The following is a 14,643-nucleotide window of genomic DNA, read 5'->3' on the forward strand; positions in this document are numbered from 1 at the left end:
ACTCAATCAGGTGTAGGAGGGGACAAAGAAGTAAACTCTAATATTATGCAAGACTCTCAGTGAATTACATAGGAAAAAAAGTGACCTCTTTTTTTAAACATCTTTTTAAAATTCATATTTGAAAATTTTCATTAAAATGTCCCCCCCTCCCTCCAATTGTCAGACTTATTTCAGATTACAAGTTTAACTTCCTCAAGCTTTTTTCAGGGCTACTCATTTAGTGATCACAATACAGAGACAATGCTTGGCACAAAGTTGGCATTGCATAAATGTCTGTGAGTGATTGACTGGAATGTTAAAAAGGTAGCACCTCATATGATTCCAGGTAATGTTAGTAGGAAGTGGTCAATCTCTTAATTCTGTAGATAAAGAAATTGAGGACCAGGGAGGTTGTGATTTATCCAAAATTACTCAGCTAGTAAGAAATAGAACTAAGATCTGTACCCAGATTTTCTAACACCAAATTTAATGCTCTTCCCACTATATCACATTTTCACAAAGAAAAGATTAAGAAGTGAGGTAGACTAGTGTCTTGTCCCCATATGAGGATTCCTTGGCTAGTGCTCATCCTCATCACATAAATGTAAAATTTACATAAGACTGTAAGGTTTAGAAAGCTAATTATTTCATTTCATATTCACCCAACACTGCTGGTTACATAATACAGGTAGTATTATTATTCTCATTTTACACTTGGGAAAAATAGAGGTCAAATAGCAAAACCAGGACCCAGATGTTCTGGGCACAAAGTCTAGCACTCTATACACTGCGGAATGTTAGAAATGGAAAAGAGATCTTTTTTTTTTTTTTTTTTTTTTCAGATGGGGAAACTGACCCAGGGAAGTACTTGTCTAAATTCAAATTAATATCAAGTTAGTTCCCGAGTTCAATTTGCAATATGTAGCTCCTGACTCAGGCCAGAGCACTTTCTGAAGTAGTCTCTAAAATTTAAGTGACTACGACACAGTCAAGAATGAAGTGGGATAGGGAGTAGAGGAATGACCAATTCAATCAATTGATCAATTCAATGGAAAATATTCTGGATTAAAGTCTAAGGGCCATGATTCAAATTTGTCTTCATTTTAGTGTACTTGGGCAAGTCACTGCATTTCTGGGCCCTAGTTCTTGAGCTGTAGAATGAGGAGGTTGGAATAGATGCTCTTCAAGAGTCTTTCCAGCTTTAAATGTAAGATACTATGAATAGGAGACTAGGATCTTTAGTTTAGAATTGGTGACCACAGAGAAGGAAGGAACGAGACTATCATTTGAGAGCTATGAGGATTGACAAGTGACTTTTGTCAGAGGGATAAAAGGAAATTTCTGAAGAGGAATACAATGCTTTATCTTTTGTGTAATTCTCAATTGGGGTGGAGAGGGGAGGGCGAATATCCTTTACTTAGCTCGGAGTTAAGATTTGGGAGACCTGAGACTGAGTTTTACCTCTGCACCTTTTTCGTCATAAGAGTGAAACATTAACAGTTGATGTTCAGTGCCTCAGATTTCCCCTTTGCCTAGGGGATAGATAGCCTCATAACCCCAAAGCCCTACTTATGTCTAGTCTGTTTCACTGCAGAGAGATAGGAGTGGGGATGTGTGGTTTGGGAAGACTTAGGTTGTCTTTCAAACTGAGGATCAAGGTCACCCATTCTCCTCGATACCCTTCCATCGGGATGCCTGACGGCGTGGGCTCTTGGAGCCAGAAAGGAGTGAGACGTGCAGCACGAGAAAGCGGGGGTGCCTGCCTGCGCCCTGCCCGTGGGCCCCTCCCTGGCACCGGGGTGCCGAACTGGGCTGGGCTGGGCTCCAGCGCGCAGCGGGTTAAAGCGTGGCGGGGGCGGGCAGGCGATGGGAGGAGTGTGCTGAGCTTTGCGGGCTGGGGGTGCGGAGCTGGGGAGGTGTGCAGAGCGCGGCGCTCCAGACTCCTTCCTCGCCTCTCGCCTAGTCTGTGTGTCCGGCTCTCTGGCGCGCAGGGGGTTAAGCGCCTCCAGTGCAGAGAGAGGGGGCTGAGCTGGGAGCTGCTGCTTGGTGCTCGCATTCAGATCCGCTAGAGCAGGAAGATGGCGACGGACGGGGCGAGCTGCGAGCCCGACTTCGCCCGCAACCCGGAGGACCCGGCGGGAGCCCCGGCAGCGGCGGCGGTAACCGAGTTCCTGGGGCGGGCGCGATGCTGGAGGTGGTGCGGCTTAAGGTGGCGGGTTCCGCGATCTACTAGGCTCTGCAACCTTCCTCCCTCCAGGGAATACCTTTCGTCCCCACGCCACACCCCTGCAACTGGAGGGGTGGGAGGTGGCGGGAGGTTGCTCCCGATCTTCCCCAGCTGCTGAAAGGCACCCGTCCTTTCCTCCCGCCTTCCTCCACTAGCCTCCCCTGCGGGGCACCTCTTGGGAGCCCGCCCCCCTAGCCGCCCGCACCCTTTCCCTAAGCTTGCTTTCCCCGGTCCCACCCTCTTAGCACGCTCTCCTCCTTCTCTTCTTCCTCCTCCTCTCCCCAAGCCTTTCCACTCCCCCTACCCCTGCACGTTTGGTCGAGGGTGAATTGTGGTGTGTATTTCCCAGCGAACTTGACCCCCTATTGTTTGCATCTCTGCTGCGCGCGTTTGTGTGTGTGTGTGTGTGTGTGTGTGTGTGTGTGTGTGTGTGTATGTATGTATGTACAGGCTAGCCTTAGAGGTGGATCCCTATCACCTGGCCAGGGATCTAAGAAATCTTTGAGAAAAGGGATAGGGAAGCGGGGTTAGGTATCGGACAGGTGTGCCGATGCCTATTGTGTGTTTGAAGATGCTTGGAGATGCCTCTAGGGAAAGTCACTTCGGAAATCCTCGGGTGGTTTGGGCTTGGGGCTGCCGGTGACCGGGCATTAGGATTTACTGTGACTCCTTGAAGCTTCTCACCCACCCCTTCCAACTATCCTATCTCCACCACCACCACCCTCCCTTTTAGGGTTATGCTGACAGAAGCTTGCGGTGGGGGAGGGAAACAGAGAAAGCCCACTTCTGGACGAGTTTTTGACAGCAAATCACCTCCGGTTTTTTGTTTGTTTGTTTTTCCTTTCTGCTCCCTGATACTTACCCCTCTTCTCCCCCGCCTGTATCTTTTTACCTTGTGGGTGGAAACGGAGCAGGTGACTAGCTAGCCCCTGCTGTTGAATAGAGCTTAAACTCCACGTAATAGGTGGAAAATGTTTTCAATATTTGAGGAAACAGCCTAGCTGTTTAGAGCAGCATGGAGTCAGTTGGGGGAAAAAAAATGAGGACAGCTTTCCCTGTCTGCCCTTGGCTCCCCTGTTATTTTAGTTATTTCCAGTGTGAGCTTCTGATGAAATGAAGGAAATAAAAATTTGTCAACTCTTCTGAACTTACATTTCAGTCAGAAACAAGGAGCAGGGGCAAGAGTAAGAAGCTAATTTTTTTTCAACTTTCCCTAGCCAGTCTGCTTAATGTTGTTTCATTCCCTTAGAACCTTGCCATTAATCTAGTGGGAAAGAAGAAAGGAGTGGGGTAGTGGGGACCAGAGAGGTTGTGCGTGCTTGCAAGTAACAAGGACTGAAAAGAAATGTGCAACAGAAGTGAGAATTTGGGGGAAGGAGTAGGACTTAGGAAATTGCTAAATTTTGGTCTTAAGAGATTTTTAGAAGAATCCCTTTATTAACATAGGAAATTTTTAAAAAGGCATTAAGATGGCAAATGAACGTGTCCAATTTATGATGTAGAAACCCAGTAGTCCCATGTGAAACACAATAGAGACTGCTATTAAGCTAGAAAGCAATTATGTGTTACTGAAAATGATCAGGAATCTTCCTGGTGTAATGATGGATAAGGTGAGGTAGTGAAGGTAAGATTTTTTTTTTTCTCAAAAGAAAAAAAAATTACTTTGTAGGTCTCATTGCTTATTTAAAATGGGTTTCTTTGTTTTGACCCTCAGGACTTTAATCACCTACTGAAAGTAAAATAAAACATAAACACTTCATTTGTGAATTCTAATTTATATTTTTGTTTAGGCCATAAATCCAAGTGGGGATGGGTAGATTGATTTTTGTGATGTTGATGTTAGTTCTCTTTCTTGTGGTTTAGTAATTCAAAATCCTAGGAATCAAATTGTATGTGTGTGCATGCAATTAATTTGAGGTTTAATCCTGAGACTGGATCAGAGAAAATCTTAACCTGCTATTTCCAGATATTCCTTTAGAACATTTTGTAATTTATCTTTTAAATAACCCCTCTTTTTTTTTTTTTTTTTTTTTTTTTTTTTTTTTTTGGATAGCTTCCACAGCTTTTTCCTTTAAAAAAATGTTTTATTAAAAAAAAAAAAAAAGGTTTATTTCTTCATTATGTCAGCCACTCTCCATTGTCAGTTTATTGATGCCCCGAAGGCTAATTTTATATTAAAGTCAGGGGAAATGGAGAGGTGATATTTTCACACAAATGCGATTTTTATCACCCACTGTTTAAAAGCAAGAGATATTTTCACACTCCTACATATTCTTGGCTGATTGAGTCCTTCCTGCTATGTTTTAAATTTTGAATATTTTGGAAAGTAAGTCTTTTCTGTCTTTTTTAAAAAAAATTTACTTCAAATTAGGTATTTTTTTTTCTAATGAAGATTTAAACGATCCTTAAAAGCAAAGTAAGTTATTTTTTTGAAAGCTGGTGTGTTTTTTGTTGTTTTTTTTTCCCCCTGAAAGTTGATTTATTTGGATGGTTGCCTGGAAACAAGTTAAATTTATAGTTTTTCAGCTTAATATGATTTCCAGGGGAGTGTTTTTAATTCAGGTTGTGAAAGTTTTGTTTAGCTATTTAAATCCTAAAAGCATAACCAGGAATGAAAGGGATGGTAACAATTAAGACAGCCAGTACCATTGGTGTTATCATATCAATTATCAAGTGCTGTCAACCATTTCAGGAGTCCAGTAATGTTTTCAATTCCTTAGCCAAATACTGTGACTCTGGGAATACATATTATCATTCCACTGGAGAAATAACTCAACATATAGGATAGACTGGAAAAAATGCTTTATATATTGTCATCAAAGAATTTGAGTAGGGGGGGAGATAGACATCATTCTGGTTGTTCCTGGACCAAATGCAGGATTTGGTTATGTGTGCAGAAGATTTAGTGTATATCCTTCGTTGTCATAGAGATTGCACCAAGGGAAAACTTAGGCAATGATTTTGTTAAAAAGTGCTAAATATCACTGAATGACTTACACCTGCAATGATGGTATTAATCAAAAAATAGCTGTCACATTTTATAAATTTTCCTGCTGTCTTGCAGGTGAGTTTTGGGGTAGAGCCAGAAATGAAAAGATCTGTCTTAACCGAAATAAAAATTATTGCTAAGCCATTTTCTTTCAAAACACTGCAAAAACGGAACCATATAGCTTGTATATGATAGGTATCTTGCTTTACCTTCTTTGTCAAAGGGGGGGAAACAAAAATTTACTGGATTGAAAACTACCAACTTACATTTTTGCACAAAGATAGGAAAGACATGATTTTTAGCATTTTTAAAAAAAGGTTTAATAATTTTCTCCTTAATAATCATAGTTGACATTCATTAACATTTTGAAATTTGAAAAGTGCTCTGCAGGATGCATTATTTCTTTACAGACAATAAACATTTTTTTAGTGCCTACAAATATACCAGGCACTGTATGAAAAGCTGGGAATATCAAGAATGACAAAAGGCAGTCCCTGCTCTCAAGTTGTTCATACAAACAACTATGTACAAACAAGATGCATACAGGATTAATTGGAATTAATCAGCAAGGAAAGGCACTAAAATTAAGAGAAGCATGCAGGCTTCCTCGAAAAAAATGGTTTTTTTGTCAGGACTTGGAAGCCAGGAGGTAGAGATGGAAGAGAGCCTGTCAGGCATGGGAAATAGTGAAAATGCATGTAACCTGGAACAATATATCTTAGAGAAAAGGAGAAATGCTCAGTTGACATAGTCATGAGATTCTAAGTGTCTGATTTGATCAAAATCAACACAATTAATGGATAATCTGGGATGTTGTAAATATTCTCACCTTGTATAACTTGAATATAGATTAAAATTGTTTTCTCACTCTGTAATCTTTACTGTATAGCAGAGTGGCAGCAGGTAGGCAGCTTGGTGCAATGGAATGAAGACTGGATTTTTGAGGAGTTGAGTCAGAGAATATATGGGTTTAAATCTTACCTCTGATACTTGTTAGTTGTGTGAATTTAGTCACTTAATATTTTGGGGACAGTATCTTTATGAAATATAGTTGTTGAACTAGACTGGATCAGCTAAAATGGTCTTTACTGCTCTTAATCTATGATACTCTGAAGAGTTTAAACAACAGAGCTTCAGTCCAGTGGGAAAATTTAATTACATAAGTATCTTTATGCATACCTTAGTGCCTTCATGTCTCTCCATGGGTAGAAATATAGCTTATCAATGCTTTCTTAATCCTGTGTGATTTTTGCCCTCACCCTCCCATATCTGCTTTATTTGGATCCTTTGCAGGATGTCCTCCATGACAATAGTGTAAACTTTGTTGAGTATACAGATGTATAGAGTATTCCTTTCTTTGACCTGTTTATCATTGATAATCAAAGTATCACTGAACAAAATTATCACTGCAATTGTAACTTTCAAGGCTTCTTGTATTATTTTAAAATATGCATAAAGAACATTTATTGAAATAGATCCCATAAGGCAATATTTTGCCCTGCCAAATCAAATGCTTTTTGTAATCAGAAGATAATAAATACTTTTTGTATACTCTGTTCCTGTTAATCTTGTTAATGATGGGAAAGGTGGTCTGCTATATAGAATTATCTGCAAAAGCCCATATCTTTCCTTCTCATATTTTTAACAAGATTATCCTCTATATAGACATAGAAGTGTGTCCTGCTTTCTAGAGCCCCCAAATTGGGGTGATAAAATGTACCATGCTTTCTAAAGCCCCCACGCCAGGGTGATTAAAATATTGTGTACTGCTTTCTAGAGCCTCCAATTTGGAGTGACAAAATGTACTGTGCTTTCTAGAGCTCCCACCCCAGGGAGATTAAAATATACCATTTTAGTGGAGAAGTGATGAGGTGGGACTCCTGAGGATGGTGAAAATATGGAGTCCATTTATTCCTTGTTCTTAAATCTTTATATACCCTAATACCTTTATGTAACCAAAACAACACTGGGCATGCATATACTGAGTATGTGGGTCCACATGAACAACTTGCTATTGTATGCAGATTGCCATCTAGTATCACTCTGCTTCAATCACAATGCAGGTTATCACCACCCCCTGACTTCTCAGGAAGGTAAAGAGCCTTTAGGGGAAATGGGGAGCTGAATCAGACATTGTCAGCAGGTTACCTCTGAGATGAAGGGTCTTATTCCTTACCCAGAGTTCCCCCATTGTCTGTGACCCTCTACATAGAAGGTTCTCATAAAGATTTTATAGATATCAGAAAGGATTAGGCTTATTTGTCAGCATTACCAATATCTCTTCAATCACCTTTTCCTCTGATGATGATGATGATAATAATAAAATTGCTATTTATCTCTCCCTTCTCATATTATTTTCCCCTATATTATTTGTTGCTGTTTTGTTAAATGGTACTCTTGTATCTTAAACCAGAAATATCAAACTTTTAGCCTACTGACCAGAAACTACTCCAACATTCTAAGTGGAGCTAAACTAGATTAAAATGTGATTGGGAAATGTTTAACAAAGTAAATGAAAGTTCAAAACAACATAGATAATATTAATTTGTGGTTTTCTAAGTCAGCATGCTGCCCAGCAGGATCTCTTTCTAGTTTAGTTATTATCCTAAAATGCCATGGAGATGGGACAGTATGTCACTTTGAAAAGCACTGGAATCCAAGTGTTTTCTAGCTGCAGTGGTTTCTAGGATTTTTTTTCCCCCATTTTATGCTGCCTATTGTACATACCATCTCGGACATGTCATTTAATCTCTCAATGCCCCTAGACAACTCTTGTACTATAAATTGCAGGAAGACACCGATCTGCATTGGTTAAAGAAATTCTTCTTATAGCAATGAAAGCATAGGTTCGGTTATATATTTATAAAGCTGTATAGATACGGTATTATGGAAACTTAGATTTAGTTCTGGTAGAGCCCAGTTCATTTCCCACCGTGCATGTGGTTCACAGTCATGAATCCTTATCAGCCATTTGAAAAGTACACACTTATATGTACACAAGGATATAATGTATGAGTATTGGATGAATTAGTACAATTCACCTGACTTCTACTATTGCAAATGGAGAAGTTTAGGGAAAAAAATAAGGAATATGCATTGCTATTGAAGTTTCTTAATTTAACTTTGTCTATTTATGCATATGTTCAGATTAAGAGAAATATCAACTAGAGAGTTAATGAATGCTTGGCCATGGATTGTTCTAGCTAATTCAATGAAAGTCATTACTGCTTTTTCCTTAGTCAGGGGTCCTCAAACTATGCCTGTGGGCCAGATGCGGCAGCTGAGGGCGATTATCTCCCTTATCCAGGACTATGAAGTTTCTTTATTTAAAAGCCCACAAAACAAAGTTTTTGTTTTTCTTAAAGTCCAGCCCTCTAACAGTCTGAGGGACAGTGAACTGGCCCTCTATTTTAAAAGTTTGAGGACCCCTGGAGGTGATTCTCTTAACACAATTTAAAACTTGTCCTTTTTTCACGTCTAACTTCTGTGTCTAACTTCCCTTCCCTTTTTAGTTGGCTAATTTTTGTTTGCTTTCTGCCTCCTTTTTCATTTCCTTTATGTGACTTCTTTAAAAAAATTTTTTTTATTCTTTCATTAAGAATAGGATTGATATGTGGGAATAATGATTTTTCCTTTTCACCCATTGACTCCCAATTGCATACTCTCCTTTCAGTCCCAGGAGGACTTTTGATGGATTATGGTTGTCAATGAGGTAATGAGAGTTGGGAAAAATGCAGATAACAACAAGAAGAAGAAAAAACCGAATCATTGAGGAAACATTATGGTCCAGTAGAAAAATTTGACTATGAATTCAGAAGACCTGGGTTCAAATGATCTCTCTGATGCTTACTACCTGTGTGACCTTATAGAGATCACTTAACCTTTTTGTCTCTACTGTAAAATGAAGAAGATTGGACTACTAGGTGGCTTATGAGGTCCCTTTCAGTCAGATCTAGGTCTATGATCCTATGTTCTAGTGCATAGTCAGGCAAAATTCAATAATTAAATGCACTCAAAAAAGAATTTGATCCTTCATGTCTTTCTCTGTTTCTTATCATAAGTACTGGTACAGAGGCTGGCTTTCTTTGAATACCGTAAGCAAGGCTGCTATATCATTAAATTTCCAGTATTGGTTTGTTCTTTTTGGAAATACGAACAACAGCAGAAAGAAGAAAACTTTGGTATTGCTGAAGATTGTACACTAAGAAGTAGGTAGCACAATGAAAAGAAAATAAGCAGTTTATCAATCAAGGAATATTCATTAAGTGTCTACTATGTTTTACACACTGGAAACATAAGTAAAACAAGGGTGTCAGTTGTCATTCTGTTGTCATAAATGTGATTGTGATCTAACTGTTGATATTAGTAAGAACCATACCACAAAAATCAAGGACTATCTTAATACCATGTGATTTTCAATCTGTAATCTTTTAATTCTTTTTATTTGCTCTCATTGAATATATTAAATATTTGAATCCATTCAGTAGGCAAAGTGCCAATTAAAATGTTATGTCCAGCAAATGCAATATAGCTGAGTTAATATTACTGTGGGGATTAGATGTTTGTTTCCTGAGTTACCCTTGTTTTGAAATTTTAATGTATTTAAACAACAGAATTTCTTTAGAAGGTCTGAAATCCAGCTGAAAGTGCATCTAATCTTTCTGTGTCTCAGATTACTCTTTTGAAGATCATTGTTGGGATTTGCCATTTCGAGCTGGAACTTGGATAGAATATTTACAAATGTATTTTGAGCTTCTTAAAAAACATTTATTTCAACTGACTGCTGGCTTATGCAGGTTATTTTAAACAAAGATCTTCCACAAGGTTTTTCTAACATTAAAAGACACAAAATAGAAATAGGAAATATTACTTTGTACTATCTGAAATGCCCTTTTCTAAGAGTGACAAACTTATAGAGAAAGAAGTAAGTAATCTTGGTTCTGTATCTGAGACTGCCTCCATTATTTGCTTATTCTCTGATCTTCATTTTAATTTTTTTCTTAGTCAAATTTAATTATACCCAGTAGCAGGTTCTGATTGTTTTCTCTTTTGTAGTCAATTTTATTGCTTCATGATTATATACAATGTGCTGCTAAGTAGCTCTCTTAAATATAAGTACAAATTGTGTATGTTTATGTGTGTATGGAATTCGTGTGTGTGTGTGTGTGTGTGTGTGTGTGTGTGTGGTTACGTACTTTATCAGAGAAGGGAGTTTCTAAAATCAGAGAAGAGCTAAAATGGGTAAACTTGAAATGTTCAGATGCATTAATTTTAACTTTAATGATACTTAAAGCCGTGAACTTATGTTCATTCTAATAACTCCTAACCAATGTACAGTTTTTATCAATTTATAGTAATAGAGGTTGGCCACTTGGTTACTTCTAAGAATGATTCATGAAACTACAGATATGCTTTTGCAGTATATCAAGACTGTCATGGCTTTTCTCTCTGATTGCTAGAGAACCGTCGGTATGACTTCTTGCTTTCTATCAAAGCAAATAGACAAATTACACCTTACCTCATATGAAGGAAGCATTAACCTAGTTTTCAATGAACTAAGTAATAATCTGTAAACCCTAAAGACCCAGATTCTAATGCAGCACTTGATGACCTTACTTTACTATGTATCATTAACGAAGTCATTTATAGTCTCCTTGTGCCCCAGTTTGTTAAGCTTAAAAAAGAGACGACAGAGGTATTTACCAATGAAGCAGTGTTGATATGAAGAAGGATTGTGTGGTTTGAAAATGACTTGAAAGGATCCAGCATTTTAGAAATAAATATTCTATGCAGCCTCCCCCTCCCTTTTTCTTGAAAAATTAATTCTACAAGAGCACGCCAGCATTGTAGTTCAATACAGTGCAAATTTTGTGACTTAGAGAAAATGTGTGCTTAATTTCTGGCTGAAAAGATGAATTTTAGGATATTAATATTTCTCTTTATTCAAAGTATTCAAAATTTGATCTTTGCCCATAAATTTCAAAAGACTCATTATTGCTTTCTTCTATTTTCTCTACCACTTCTTCCCAGTTGCTGCAAAACCACATATCCTTAAATGAAAATATTGAATCATCCAGAAGAAAACAATGTGGGCAGTTTCCAAATATTACAATAATTATTAGTGCCATACACTCACAGATTGTGGAATTATAAAGCTTTAAGAAGAAACCTTCATGGTCATTCCTATTTTATAAGATGACAAAATTGTGCCATTGAAAGATGAAAGCATTTGCCTAAGGTCACATAAGTTGGAAGTGACAGAATCAGGATTCACATCTAGGTCTTCTGACTTCAAATCTGGTGTTCCACTATCCCATACTTTTTTACTTAAGAATAGTAAATGTTACCAAAGAATGGCATGCTAAGATAAAAAGATGATTCTGTAGAAAGTGACTTAAATGAATTTTGTAGGCCTTTTAGAATAACAGTTTAGGCACAGATAATTATGTAACCTGCAATCTACTGGTCTATCTGGGACATTAGCCCCAAGGAAATGTTCTAGAGGTCAGCTGCCTCTCAAATTCTCTTGTGTATTGCTTTTGTATCGCTGGGGAGAAAGGGAAAGGAGGGAGGGAAGAATCCATATTTTCAAACAGCTAACAGGCTGTGTGTCATTGTTCGCAATTTTTAAAAGGATGCAGGCTACCCACTTGAATTTCAGATCATGTGGAGAAAAAAATTGGTTGATCTAGCTCAACCCTTTCTTATTTTACAGATGAATTTAGACTTAAAAGTGAATGGGACATACCCAAAATTACCCAAGTAGCCAATGGCAGGCCTGGTACTAGAACCTATATTTCCTAACTCCTGTTCCATTGTCCTTTCTACTACAATATGAATTTTTCTGTATTAATTTTCAAAAACAAACTGGGTTCCAAATTGATTATTGGGGAAATTCATTATTGCAGTATGTAGAAAGATGCAGGCCATTCTTTGCTTCAAAGTATAACTGGGCTTCATGGTTTCTATACCGCCTAGGAGTAGATCTAAGAGGTGATTGCTTTACTTTACTGCCTCATGACTTAACTTTAGGACAAGTTGATCTTTCAACTGACTGACTTCAGTCTTGCCCTGCCATCTCTAACAGGATCCTTCTCAAAGCAAAGAGGAAGTTGTAGTTTAGGGGGAAGATCCCTGACTTTTCAGTCACTATACCTGGCTTCGGATCCTACCTCTGAAACTCATTGTCATTATAACCTTGGACACATTTATTAAACATTTTAAAACATTATTAGACTATCCCAGTCTGTCATATCTTCGAAGTTCTGAGGATATAGAGAAAGGCAAAAAGACAGTCTCTTCCTCTGGGAGTTCACTTTGTGATGAGGGAGACAACATTCAATTCAAAGAACTATTTATAAAGAAGCTAGAAGCAGGATAATAGGAAATAATCAACAGAGGAAAGGCACTAGAATTAGGAGATTTAAGGAAAGTCTTCCTGGAAAAGTTGGGATTTAAACTGAGATTTGAAAGCCAGAAAGGGAAATGAAATGTTTTGCTCATGCAATAGCAAGGGGCTTTTGCCAGTGAGTTGAAGAGTGTGTGGGGTGGGGTATATAGTGTAAGAATATTGGAAAGTGGTGTGTGTGTGTGTGTGTGTGTGTGTGTGTGTGTGTGTTGAGGAAAAGGGAAATGTTAGAAGGACTTTGACAATTTAGTTTCCCTAGATTTTCATTTGGGAAGAGGTAAAATGAAAGGATTATTATGTGTTTTTTTCAGGTCATGGAGACCTATGATCCTCTCATTCTCTGATGGCAATAGCAATTGGCTATTACCATTTCATCTTCTGGCACACTTAGCAAACCTGGAGTTTGGTGTGGAAATTTGGCCATGGCAATTAGGAGGCATTTAACTTGGTAATGTTTTTTGTCAATCTACATTTGATATGTGACCACCCAGAGAAAGACAAAACAGAGGTTATTTTTTTCCTTCACTAGTGATCCTGAGAGATTGAAAACAGAACTATACTAAGTGGTTTCTCTAGATTTAATGGGCTGCCTTTTCTTAAGATGTACTTTTGTATATAAGTGCTGTGCTGTATGGGTGCATTATGTCCCCTGCTTCTTCTCCAGAGGCCAACCTCCAGAATACTTTTACTTTACATATAGACTTTACAACTAGGTGATAAAATAAAAAGCTTCCTCCCTTCCTCACCCTGCTCTCTTGAGAATTTTTCTTCATAGATGTCACAGGCCAGGAAACAGAGTATAGAGCTGAAATATGTGAGTGCTTTTCAGGCCTCTGTAGAATTGAGAAGTATTTTTTTTTTAATTGAAAGGAAGTGAGAGAAGCAAGCACCATCTATAAAGCTTACTTTTTAAAAACTTTCCACTGAGATTACCATTAATGTTTTACTAAATCTCTCTCTCTACCAACTTTCTAACATCACTATTACTTTCTAATAATTGCCCCTTAGCTCCCTCCTCTCACATCTCCCCAGTAACAAATAAATACAATCTAGCAAAACAAATCAATACCTTGACTGTGACTGAAAAATGTTGCTTCATTCTGCCCATATAATCTACCACCTCTTTGTCAAGAAGTGAAAGCCATGCTTTGCCATAAGCCTGCCTAAATCACAATTGGGCATTGCATTCGTTGTTATTAGGTATTTGAATATTATTTTCTTTTATAATGAATATGTCATCAAATAAATGGTTATGTTGATTCTGCTGATCAATATCATTTTGAATGATTTAGTAAACATTGTTTTAGTTAAAACCAGCAAATACAATTAAGATTAAGAATCTATATGCCATAAAATATGCTGCATGTTAGGGTAACAAAACAAAAATTAAACGGTCTCTGCTCTTAAAATAAAGTATTTAATTCATGGGAAGAAACATGTAGAAATTGCTAGTTGTGTTAGTAGCTAAAGGGACTCAAAGAAGATGCATTTAAGGAAAGAGGCTTGCTTCTAGGCTATAAAGCTAGAGATCCTATAAATTAGAAGTGAGGAGAGAATACATTTCAGATATGTGAGACAGCCTGTTCAAAGGGCTAGAGATGGAAGATGAAACAAAGTGAATGGAGAACAGCAAATTGTCCAATATGGCTAGATCATAGCATCCTTGAAAGAGAGAGAGCATCCTGGAAAGAGAGAGAATATCCTGGAAAAATCAGCTGGAGGCAGATTGTAAAGGACTTTAAAAGACAAAGTAGTTTGTTAATTTGTTAACAAATACAAAGAAGGAGCCTCTGGATTTTCTTGAGCAGGGGAATGACACGGTCAGACCCATGCTTTAAGAAATATCTATTTGACAACTGGGTGTAGGATGAATTGGGAAGGTCACTGACTGGAAGCTGAGAGCCATTAAGAGACTATTGTAGTAGTCCAGCAGAATGGGGAGTTGGGGAGTATCTGACCTAGGATGGTGGTGGTACAAATGGCAAGAAGGGAATAGATCATATAATCCTAGGCTTAGAATTGAAAGGGATCTCTAAGGCC

The 14,643-nt window shown here is 38.0% G+C and overlaps 1 protein-coding gene across 1 annotated transcript in view; it reads left to right on the forward strand.

The window, feature by feature from the left end:
- Positions 1-1,963: 1,963 nt before the first annotated feature.
- CTTNBP2 (cortactin binding protein 2) overlaps positions 1,964-14,643 on the forward strand; it is a 184,619-nt gene continuing 171,939 nt past the window's right edge. Inside the window, exon 1 of the mRNA XM_051962300.1 lies at positions 1,964-2,138. Coding sequence (XP_051818260.1) covers positions 2,058-2,138 — 81 coding nt within the window. The 5' untranslated portion in view covers positions 1,964-2,057. The remainder of the gene's footprint in view (positions 2,139-14,643) is intronic.

This window comes from Antechinus flavipes, chromosome 5 (genome assembly GCF_016432865.1).
Source record: "Antechinus flavipes isolate AdamAnt ecotype Samford, QLD, Australia chromosome 5, AdamAnt_v2, whole genome shotgun sequence".
In the NCBI taxonomy this organism is placed as follows: Eukaryota; Metazoa; Chordata; class Mammalia; order Dasyuromorphia; family Dasyuridae; genus Antechinus; species Antechinus flavipes.